Source organism: Pseudorca crassidens, chromosome 10 (assembly GCF_039906515.1).
Source record: "Pseudorca crassidens isolate mPseCra1 chromosome 10, mPseCra1.hap1, whole genome shotgun sequence".
NCBI classification, from domain to species: domain Eukaryota; kingdom Metazoa; phylum Chordata; class Mammalia; order Artiodactyla; family Delphinidae; genus Pseudorca; species Pseudorca crassidens.
The window spans coordinates 12,370,376-12,382,722 of NC_090305.1; the positions used below are offsets into that span (position 1 = coordinate 12,370,376).

Below are 12,347 nucleotides of genomic sequence, written 5' to 3' on the forward strand. Positions count from 1 at the left end.
TGAATATTAATTCTTAAGGAACAACTAAACATAAATCATTATTTCTGCATACAAAAGCCATCCTTGCGGACACTAAAGAGTCACATCAATCGTACAGTTTAAAGAATAACAATAAGATAAACAACAGTGCACCCATCCTCCCTCAGATTTATATACTGCTGAATTGAATCTTCATAATTTTATTACTTTGGATGTATCTTTATACGTGTGAAATGTATGAAGGCCAAAAGAACAGTGGCTTAACCATGATAGGAATGCATTTTCTCTCTCCTAACAGTTTAAGCATTCCTGGTGGATCCAGAGGCTTCATGGTGTCAGAAACCAGAGTCCATCTCATCCTACCATCCTCAATTCATGGCTTCCATCCCACACTCTCAGATGGTGTATCCAGGTCTCATCATCACCTCCACATTCCAGCCAGCAAAATGAAGAATGAAATACACTCGGGGCTTCCCTGGTGGAGCAGTGGTTGGGAGTCCGCCTGCCGATGCAGTGGACACAGGTTTGTGCCCCCGTCCGGGAGGATCCCACATGCCGCGGAGCGGCTGGGCCCGCGAGCCATGGCCACTGAGCCTGCGCGACCAGAGCCTGTGCTCCGCAGCGGAAGAGGCCACAACAGTGAGAGGCCCGTGTACCGCAAAAAAAAAAAAAAAAAGAATGAAATACACTCCTTTTGTTTAAGTGGTATCATAAGCTGGTAAAAAAACATCACTTCCCCTCACATCCTCTCCTTATTTCCTTTCTTCTACTAACTTTAGGTTTACTCTGTTATTGTGTTCCTAGCCTCTAGAGTTAAATCTTATTTCTTTTCAGTCTTCCTTGGTTTTTAATTATGATATTTGTGTCTACCACTTAAATTGCATCCTCAGTCCTTAATATGCAGTAATTTCACTTTTTGTAAACTCCCAATATTTAAAAATTTTCAATGATAATTTTTGTTTAAATTAATATTTTTATTTCTAAAATTTTAATTAATTCTTTTTTATATCTTCCTTTTTTATTTATGCTTGGCTGATTTTTAGAAATATAATCTGTTCTACTTCATGGATATAATTTCCTTATCTTGCTGAGTATTCCAGGCATAACTATTTTTAGGTCTTTTTCAGAATGTCCTTTACAAGTTTATCCAGAATCAATTTATTTCCTGATTGTTAATTTTGGAAGCTGTTTTTGTTGTCATTCTGTTTTTTGTTTGTTTGCTTAGTGTTATATTCCTTGATATGTTTTGGAATTGGGATTTGTAGGATAATCTTGTCTTTGACTTTTTTTCCCAAATCATTCTTTCTATTCTGTCTACAGGGTTTGCAATTGCCTCTGTTATTACAGTCACCTCTATTCATTACAAAGTCTGAATGGACCTCTCTGGCCCTTTATGATAAAAGTGAAATCACAGATATAATGGAAGCTTGCCTCCGTTTCTGATTAAGAGGCTGTGTCTTTGTCCATCTACCTCCCCAGATATGCAGTATTTTATACATGGTTCCATCAAGCAGCATTTTTCAATATATATTTTTCTTGAGTCAGACTCCAGCAGTGAACCTATCCCAGCCTCTCAATTTATGGGAATCACTGTTAGCACTATTCATTTTCCAGGAGCTGAATCTTTTTGCTACTCTTTATGCTTGCATTCCTACAGTGTAGTGGCCAATTACTTTACTTCCTGCTTATTGTTTTGTGTTTTTGTTCTGCCATTGGTCTATGGAGACATGTACCCCATGGAGATGTTTGGACCACAAGGATGTCTTACTATGTAGGCAGACATTTTTGTGTTTACTAAAATCTGTTTCTTCTATTTTTTTTTTTTTTTTTTTTTTAAGTACGTGGTCCTCTCACTGTTGTGGCCTCTCCCGTTGCGGAGCACAGGCTCCGGACGCGCAGGCCCAGTGGCCATGGCTCATGGGCCCAGCCGCTCCGCGGCATGTGGGATCTTCCCGGACTGGGGCACGAACCCGTGTCCCCTGCATCGGCAGGCGGACTCTCAACCGCTGCGCCACCAGGGAAGCCCCGTTTCTTCTATTTTCACAGCACAAAACTAGCCTACATTTATAACCTCCTTTGCAATTTGGTATGGCCATATGACTAAGTTATGGCTAAGCAATGTGGGCAGAAGTGATACATGACATTTCTAGACCTGTCTCAGAAAAAACCTCTGCCACATCATGTCCCACGCTCTCTGTTTCTCTTAGTCATCGGCTGGAAGTGAGGTACTCTTCAGAGATGGAAGAATTACAGAATTGAAGGAGCATGGGTCCCGGAGTCACTGCATGGAAGGCAGCCCCTGGACATCTGATTGAACTTTACGTGAGTGAGAAATAAACTCTTATTGTATTTTACCCCTGAGATTTCAGAGATTGTTAACAGTAGCTAGCAGTAATGACACACAATGTCTTTCTAATTTTGTTTTTATATTTACATGTTCTTTACTGTTTGCCTATTTTATATATTATTGCTATGTGTTTGGGGGCGAAGGGAGGTCTCAGGGAATAAATCCATAAGGCTATTTTGGCCAGATTTCTGACCAGACATTTTGAATAATCTCCACATAGCATTTTCTATTCCTGATCAAGACAATATCAGTTGCACAGAAATGTGAAATAATGCTGTCATTGAAAACTCATAGCAATGTTTCTGTGAATTTTATCTCGACCACTACAGCAACACCCTGTACTTAGAGCAAAGCATGACTCTTAGGAGCCCTGGATTTATTTGCTGCTATTTTCGGAAGCATCCAGTAACAGACTCCTCAACACAGACCCATCAGTTTCAAACTGCTCGATTAGACGTGTTTTTGCCAAACCCCTTAAATATAGGCTATTGCTAGACCAGTGGCTAGCTCTGTGGCAAGACCCCAAGGTACAATTTGTCTAAAGACAGTCGGCACTCCCGATGCATCTTCAATCCACTTGTAGTTAACCAAGCCATCCCATAGCAGGAGAGAGCTGCCTTCTTTTATTAGGAATAGGAACGAAGGTCTGAGTCATCTCCACCACTCAAGGCAGGTTTTGCCTTGTGGCTTGACCATATGCCTGCTCTTCCTTTGACACACGGTGGATTCTCAAGAGCATACTAAATATGTCACCTGAGATTTCTGTTTTGAGATGACAGCAGAAGTACATGCCTCTGCCTGTCAAGTCGGATTCTGTCACGGGGCATCTCCTGCTGGGGTCTTTTGAATTCAGACTTTCTCCTCCCAGCCGTCCTCTCACATGCTTGCTTCAAATTGTTGTCAGCATCATTGCATTGCTTCTGAAAAGCAATTTTGCAGATCATTTTACTCTGGGGTCCTCCCTTCCCTGGGTGCCGCTGAGATTAAGACAGAATAAACTCCCATGTAGTGTTACCACAAGAGGTTTCCCATAATCTTCTCTTTGCATTTTTTCTGTGAGTTTTACTTATTTTCATTTTTTGCACCTCTGTTTCCTTTGAGTTCCCCCACTGCATTCCCTTCCTAATTTTTTGGCAATCCTTCATTTCTTTATGTTGACTATAAAGAAAAAGTTTCTAAATCCTCCTTAAAGCTCATCTCCCATGGATGCAGCTGTAGAACCAATTTTGCTTCGGGAGACTAACCAGAGTAGAATAGCTTTAAGGAATCTGTGTTTTTGTGTTCATGTGGACTTTTCTGGGAGGAAAATCCATAAATTTTATTAGAATCTCAAAGTCAACTGGGACTAAAGAAGTTTAAGGACTATTATTATTGTCAAACTAGTTTTTTCCTGCAACATCCTAGCAGTGAGGGGTGGAGAAAGCTTTTAGGATCGGTTTTTCTAGTTTATAACACACCTTGTCTTCTGTCAACCTCACCAGTAAAAATAATAGATATTTGAACCCAAAGCCCTGAATGTTCTTAAACTTGATAACAACAGGAAGAAAATCAAGAGCAAGGTTAAAGACTTAAGACTGAAATATAATTCCTGTTCTGTTTCAATTGCAATAAAAACTTTCATTTTGAATTAAGTGGTGAGATTAGAGGAAAGGACAAGAGTGGCAGAGCAGGGAAGAACTCTTTGAAAAGCTCTGTGAATTATTTAAAAATCCTAATTACAAATTTAAAGTATAATTGCAATCATTTAATTAAATGTATCATAGAAATTAAAAAATATAAATGGTCACTAATAAAGGAAAGTGAGAGAGGTTAATGAAGAGATTACAATTCAAAGTAATGACACTAATCAATTCTTAGCCTTCAGTATATTAACATAAAAGAGCTAGTTCCTTCTAAGAAATCTTTATTAAAGGAAGGTATTTTTTAAGTCATATGATTCTTCTGCCGTTAATTTTATGAAAGGTCATCCCCCTTTCCTTCCCAATGGTTAATGCAACTTCTCCTGTGGAAATGACTATCTTCATTTTCCATTTCCATGACTTTCTTGGGGTTTGGCTTCACCAGATGTCCTCACAGATCTGTACTTTTGCTTCTGGCCTCTGGGCGTTTGTTCCTGACCCCCCTCAAGTCATCGTTACCAAATGTCTGATCAGTTGGTGTCTAAGAGCTTGATGGAGCTTGAATCCTACTGGTGACACATAAGCAGCTGTAGACCAAGTGTAGTCAGAGCTCAAATGTTTCTTCAGGGTCCATTGCCTTGCTTGACTCTCTGTAGTCAACATTCCTTACTGTGAGCCCAGCTGGCTGCTTTCTCTCCTCATCTTCACTTCATGAGCATTGCCTTCCAGAGCTTTCCCCAGCAAATCTGCTATGGAGTCCCAACAGCAGTAGGGGCTCAAGACACCACATACAGAGAACAGAGAAAGAAATCCCCCCAACAAGCCCCAGCTTCTATTGTAATGACGCAGTTTGCTCCCTGTTCCTGATCAAATCCTTTATAGGAATTGCTCATATACGGTAAAAATATTTTTAGTCTCTTTTCATTCTTTCTACTATTTGGCATCAGCTGAGTAACAGCATCCCCAAAAGTCAGGAAACCCTTAAAAAGGAGGAGAGGCCCAAGGCCAGTGAATCCATGAAATGGATAATCAGCCCCTGAATAATCAGGATCTGACTGTACCGTAAACAACCTCCTCCCCCCTTTCTGGGAGCCAAAGGCAAAGCACAGCCAAAAACTCTCTGGAGGAGATCCGAGAGATTTCCTTCTGCACACACCCTGCCCCCACCCCTACCGTGCAGTCAGGACCATAAACAATCCCCCTTCAGCTCAGACATATCTTTCTACACATGAGTAAATTTTCTGGACTTGAACATGAATGCAACTGACTGGCTTAGAGTTTGCATAAGCACTGCTTTGTGTCTCTCTGAGTTTTCCCCAGTGCACATTTTTACATCTGCTGGCAAAGCCAGGCAGTGGCACTCAGAGGGGCATTTGAAACCGCATTTTTTGGCTCATTAAATCTATTCTACCGATGTTGCACCCCATGTCATTCAACCTATTTTCAAGCCGTTTTCTCAATGGGGCACTTCAAGGAGGTTGGGCATGGATTTTGCTAAAAACTGGATTGTGTCCATAAGCCTCATCAAAGCCAGTTTATTCTCAGGCTCTGGCAACCTTTGAATAGCTCTTCCACCTTTGCAGGGCTGCCCCACAAAGCCTGCTCTGCACAGTTTTCCTGCAAACCAAGACGTTTATTTCATCTTGTTGCTGAAGTCTTGGGGGCCGTGAGGTTACCTCCAGTGAGGGAGGAGGGTCTGTTTCCACCTCACAGCAAACAGCCGCCACAAGTATGTACAATCTCAGAGGTCTCTTTGGATACCTTCCAGATCCCAGCCAATCAGGGAAGTGCTAGAAGCACAGAATGCTTGAAAACATTAGAAAAACATGCCTGACTTGGAGCTTTCCTCATTAATTAGGATGGCCTACAGAATTTGTTGACTCTAAGTCTGAGAAGAAAAGAACTTACTTGGTTAGTAGCTTGAAAGAGCAGTGATTTTCTTTTCTGTGTCGATCTGCAGAGGGCAGTGCGGATGGCGGGCAGGAGCCGGGAGGTTTGTCCAGGTCATGGCTGCAGTTCTGTCTGCGTGAGCCCCAATCTCTTCCTCTGCGAGCTCCTCCATTTCCCTCTCTGGTTGCAGTCCTAAGGGTGTTAGCCCTCACAGAAAGGGTTCTACATCCGAAGCTGTTCCCGTTCTCTTTCTTTCCTGGTGTCCCAACTCCCTACCTGGGAACACTGTAGTAAACTGACCAAGCACATGCCTGATTAGTGCCAGAGACTTGTTTTGCTCTATTGAAATATACCCTGGGGAGCATGTATCTCTCGATTTGGGGGTAAGCTGAATATTAAGCTTTAGCTGCCTGGCTAAAGAAGCTGGAGCACTTCTGTGATGTCTGATAACAGAAATTCAGCTCCTTAGACAGCTGAGATACAAAAGGCCTTAGCCAGGGCAATTAGGCAAGAATGAAATACAGGAATCCAGGTTAGAGAGGAAGAAGTTAAACTATATTTTCAGATGACTTAATCATGGTTATAGAAAATCCCGAGGAATCCACTAAAGAACCATTAGGATTAATAAATGAGTTCATCAAGGTTATGCAAAAATCAACTGTATTTCTATGCAGGAGCAATGAGCAAACCAAAAATGAAATTAAGAACGAATTTCATTTATAATAGCATTAAAGTAATAAAATACTTAGGAATAAATTTAACCCCCCAAAAAGGTTAGACCCGCTACACTCTGAAAACTACACACATTGTTGAAACAAATTAAATAAGAACTAAAAATGTGGAAAGGTACCGCAGGTTCATGGATCAAAAGCCTTAGTATTAGTAAGATGGCCATACTACCCAAATTGATCTATAGATTCAGTGCAATCTCTATCAAAATCCCAGATGACTTCTTCTCAGAAATTCACAAGCTAACCCCAGATTCATATTGAAATTGAATTTGAAGGGATCCAGAACAACCAAAATAATCTTGAAAAAAAGAACAAAGTTGGAGGAGTCATACTTCTCAACTTCAACACTTATTACAAAGATACAGTAATCAAAACAGTGTGGTACTGGCATAAGGACAGACATATAGGTCAATAAAATAGATTTGAGAGTCCAGAAATAAACTCTCACATTTAGAGTCAATTGCCTTTCAACCAAGATGCCAAGACCTTTCAATGGGGAAAGAATAGTCTTTCAACATATGGTGCTGGGACAATGGGTAGACATGCAAAAATAAATTTAAAACAAGAATTTGGGCCCTATCAAACACCATATACAAATCAGAATATATCAAAACCTATGCAATAGCTAAAACTAAAACTCTTAGAGGAAAACATAGGTGTAAATTTTTGTGACCTTGGGGTAGGCAGTGGTTTCTTGGATATGATACTAAAAGCATAAGCAAATAAAGAAGAGACAAACTGGGCACAATTAAATTTTGAAACTTTTGTGTTCCAGAGGATATCATCAAGAAAATGAAAAAGACCCCACAGAATGAGAGAAAATTTTTTGTAAATCATATATATGATAAGGGACTCATATCTATAATATATAAAGAACTATTGTAACTCAACAACAAAAAGACAACCCATTTAAAAAATGGACAAAATATCTGAATAGACATTTCTTCAAAGAAGATATGTAAATGGCCAATAAGCAGATGATGCTCTACATAATTTGCAATCAGGAAATGCAAATCAAAACTATAATTAGATACCAATTAACACCCACTAAGATGGCTGTAATTTAAAGAAAATAACAAGTGTTGGCAAGAATGTAGAGAAAATTGGAACCTCATATATTACTGGTTGGAACATAAAAGAGTACGACTGCTTTGAGAAACTGTCAGTTCCTCAAATAGTTAAACAGAATTATCATATGACCCAGCAGCTCTACTCCCACATATATCCCCAAGAGAAATGAAAACGAAAATGTATGTCCACATAAACATTTATACACTAATATTCAAAGCAACATTGTTCATAATAGTTAAAAATGAAAACAACCCAAATGTCCATTGGTAGATATATTAGTAAATGTTCTAAAGAGAACAGAACCAATGGGATATATATATATGTTGTTCTGGATATATATATACACACACACATATAAATATATGTGTGTATATATATATGTATATATATATACACACACACACACATACACACACACATATAAATATATATATATGATGAAATTTATTATAGGAATTGGTTCACATGGTTATGGAGGCCAAAAAGTCCTACAATCTGCCATCTGCAGACTGGAAAATGAGGAAAGCTGATAGTTAATTCAGCCTGGGGCCAAAGGCCTGAGAACAAGGGGGCCACTGGCATAAGTCCCAGAGTCTGAAGGCTTGAGAACCAGGAGCTCTGATGTCCAAGGACAGGAGAGGATGTATATCTTAGTTCAAGAAGAGAGAGATAAAATATGTCCTTCCTTTGCCTTTTTGTTCTTTTTGGCCCTTCAGTGGATTCGATGAGACCTGCCCACACTGGTGTGGATGAGTCTTCCTTACTCAATGGCAGCCAGGTCATATTTGAATATTCTTATTCTCCTCTCTGCCTCGAAAATCCTCCTTGTTTGTAGAGAGAGTGGTCTCATTTTTAGCTTATAAAAGCCAAAGTTGACATTTTCTGTTGTTGTGTTTTGTTTTCAAGGCTCAGACTAGCAAGCAACAAAGGCTTGAGGGACCTCACTTCCTGTCTGGCTCCCCAGCGCCCTGGAGACTTGAATCTCAAATAAATGTTTCTGTCAGGAGGCTGAGCTCCCAGCTGTGTAAATTGGTCACAGATGTAATTGCATTTGCCCTCTGCCCTGGAGGAACACAGGCCTGTGGTTGGGGGTTTAGACGTCTCAGAATGAAAGACATTACTCCTGACTCTGGTTAATAGCCGTGAAGCCCAAAATCAGCTGCCACAGACAGGCCAAAGTGTGGCCAGATGTACAGGGCTGTTGCTAGCCAGACTCCAGTCCTGCACAGCCAGTTACCCAAATGGGATCATTTCATTGGCCAGTCAGGCACAGTCAAGACCCAAGCTTTTCCATTGGCTCTTCTTACTTCCAAACATGACTCCAACCACACCCTTCACCCCCCTCCCTCCCTAATGCGCACAGGACCTCTGCCAACATCTCCAACCCTCATTTTCTTGAATAGTAGGCAACGGCAGCCCCAGCACATTAACACTGCCCGTGATATAACTGCTAGAATCCAAAGAAAATAAACAGAGAAATATGTTGCTCACACCCATCCAGTACCCTGAGATCCTAACACAGGGTTGACTTAATCAAACAGCATTTCAGTGGTGCCTGGTGTAGAAATTGAAGCCTAGAGACCGGACCTCAGCAGGGGGCGATGAGGCTGAGTTAGACCAACTCTTTGGGCATTTGAAGCCCTGGATATAGGTAGGACATAACGAGGCTGTCCAGGACGGAGAGTCAGAGCCAGTCTGTACTTTGCTGGGATGGAAAGGGTGAAAAACACTGCCTGACAATCCCTGAAAATACTGTGAAAGGACCTTTACATCATGACAATTCCTCCAGCTAGCTTTCTAAAGATCACCGACCAGGCAGCTGGGTCTTTTGTTCAGGAGCTGCTGGGTAGCAGATCTCCAGGAGACTGAAGATGCGTTGAATGAACTTTTAAACAATGTTTATGGAATGTTCCTATTTCTGGGGTTTTCACTCTCATTAGAGAACTGGCCGACAAGTATATGCTCCAAGCACTGAGACAGACTTGGACTTTCTTGCACCACCTACTGTAACGGGTCGTGGCTAGGGGTGCAGGCTCTGGGTGCAGGCTCTGCCTGGCTTGGAATTCACGCTCTCCCATCTATTAAACTTGTGACTTGGAGAGTCAGTCTCCTCAATTTCCTCATTTGTAAAATGGGAATAATAAAAGGCCATACTTTATAGAGTTGCTAGGAGACTACATAAAATAATTCATGTAACATGCTTTGGAGAGAACCTGGCATATGAGAAAGAGAGGGGGTGGTGGGGGGAGAGAGAAAGGAGGAGGGGAGGAGGGGCAGGGGCAGGGATCATCATGTGATTCTTAGCATGCAATTCTGAGTTCAAAGAACTGAGTGATTTGCAAGAACAAAAGTAGGGCTTCCCTGGTGGCACAGTGGTTGAGAGTCCGCCTGCTGATGCAGGGGACACGGGTTCGTGCTCCGGTCCGGTAAGATCCCACATGCCGTGGAGCGGCTGGGCCCGTGAGCCGTGGCAGCTGAGCCTGCACGTCTGGAGCCTGTGCTCCTCAATGGGAGAGGCCACAACAGTGAGAGGCCTGCGTACCGCAAACAAAAAAAAAAAAACAAAAACAAAGGTATACCAATTCTCATCCAACGATTTATATGAGCTAGTTGTCCAGTGTTTACACTTAGTTATAAAAGCAAGAATAGGAATCAAATTAATGTTTAATTGTGTCTGAGAGCCCTAGAAGTAATATTCATTCATAGGTATATGAACTCAGTGGAGGAAGCACACATCTCATTAATAGATGAATTTCCAATAAAAGTTTACTTTTTACATGTAGTTATCCTTTTCAAAGTATATGAAATATATAGGTTGTTTTGATCAATTGTGTAGGAATAATAAATTAATAGTAACTCAATCCAGATTAATGTTTAATACTTTAACCTTTAGTCACAGGAATTTTTTTAAAACTAATTTTTTTTTTTTTGTTGAAGAAAAATATGATAGGGTGATCAGTAAATGACTCTGAAGTATAAAATGTATTATTACAACAGGATATTGTGGGGAAGTAGAATTGAGATACAAGTTCAAGGAGAAAAAGGAGAAATTTAAAATTTACGTTCATTAAAAAAAGAACTTGTGTATTTTAAATGGTGATGATTAAATGAGTAATGTTCATAGTTTTATTTTAAATTTTCAATATTTGCCATACATCAAACCAGACATTTAATCTTTTGCAATAACTTAAAACTTACGATAAAACCTTTTAGGTGACAGTCTTAAAAATATAAGGAATTGGGGACTTCCCTGGTGGCACAGTGGTTAAGACTCCACACTCCCTATGCAGGGGGCCTGGGTTCGATCCCTGGTTAGGGAACTAGATCCCACGTGCATGCCACAACTAAGGAGCCAGCGAGCTGCAACTAATGAGCCTGCCGGCCAAAACTAAAGACCTGGCACAACCAAATAAATGAATTAATTAATTAAATAAATATTTTTAAAATGCAAGGAATTGGATAGCATTACTATTACTATTGTATAGCATTACTATTACTATCAAAATTACTATGGTATATGTGAAAAATGTTTGAAGATGACCTATTCTACGTGTGTGTGTACGTGTAATTATTCCATTGAGACAACTTTTTACCTTCCTTAAGTCCATGGAAATATAGAAGTCAAGTATATGTTCTAGATCTTTTTTTTTCTATGGCAGGGATCCCCAGTCTTTTCCTGGTGTTATGGACTGAATTGTGTTCCCCCTCCGCAAATGCATATGTTGAAACCCTAAACCCCAATGTGATAGTATTTGGAGATAGGGCTTTTAGGGAGGCAGTTAAGTTTAAATGAGGTCATAAGGATGAGATCCTAACCTGATTGGACTGATGTCCTTATAAGAAGAGGAAGAGATACCAGAGATCTCTCTCCTCTCTCTCTCTCCCTGCACACTCACAGAAGAAAGACCATGTGAGGACACGGCAAGAAGGCGGCCATCTGCAAGACAGAAAGAGACCTCACGAAAAACCAACCTTGACAGCACCTTGATCTGGGACATTCACCTCCAGAATTGTGAGAAAATAGGTATCTGTTGTTTAAGCCACTCTGTTTATAGTGTTTGGTTTTAGCAGTGCTAGCAGACTGTTACACTGATGATGATCCTTTAAATGATCACTTGGAAAGAAATGTTGATAATGAAAGCTGCTGACACAGATGAGGCAGGTTATGAATTAGGCTGCAAGGTCAAGGTTATCTGGCAGCTGGTGATCAGACTGCTGGCAAATATATGATGACTTCCGTATGGTGAGATTTCCTTAATGATGCAGTAAGAAGACTCACTGTGGGCAGATCACTGGGGAATATTTCCTAGAGGACATGAGGTGGGCAATGAAACATGGGAGGTTCTAGGGGTGGCATTTAGGATGGAAAGATAGTATGACCAATGGCTCCGAGGAGAAGAGGCCATGACTGTGCCAACTGTGAGTAGACCTGAGGCAAATTTTACCCGCAGAGGAGTGATGGGCTCTGTCCCTACCCTGAGATTCACCAGCACAGTTACATGGAAGGGGTCCCCAGTTGCTTTGTGCATGAACGCACTTTGCCCCCCAGTTTGATTTAAACTCTGTTAGGCTAAGGACTCCTTGACTGACTTTCTCCACTTGCTGGGACCTTCTGCTCTTCTGCATTTCCATCTTGGTATGGAGGGATCACATCCTCCCAGGACTTTCATTATCACCTCTACACTCTCTCCTTTATTTCTGTATCCTTTA

The 12,347-nt window shown here is 40.9% G+C and overlaps 1 protein-coding gene across 2 annotated transcripts in view; it reads left to right on the top strand.

Annotated features, from left to right (window-relative positions):
• The first annotated feature begins 2,190 nt into the window (after positions 1–2,190).
• Positions 2,191–12,347, top strand: part of GMPR (guanosine monophosphate reductase) — an 83,420-nt gene continuing 73,263 nt past the window's right edge. The window contains exons 1-2 of one of the 2 annotated variants that reach the window (XM_067752060.1): positions 2,207–2,301; positions 11,536–11,661. Coding sequence is in view for 1 of the 2 variants with exons in the window: in XM_067752059.1 (XP_067608160.1) it covers positions 2,245–2,301 (57 nt within the window). In the remaining variant the exon portion in view is untranslated. Of the gene's footprint in view, positions 2,302–11,535; positions 11,662–12,347 lie in introns of both variants that reach the window. The other variant, XM_067752059.1, reaches the window with a different exon arrangement.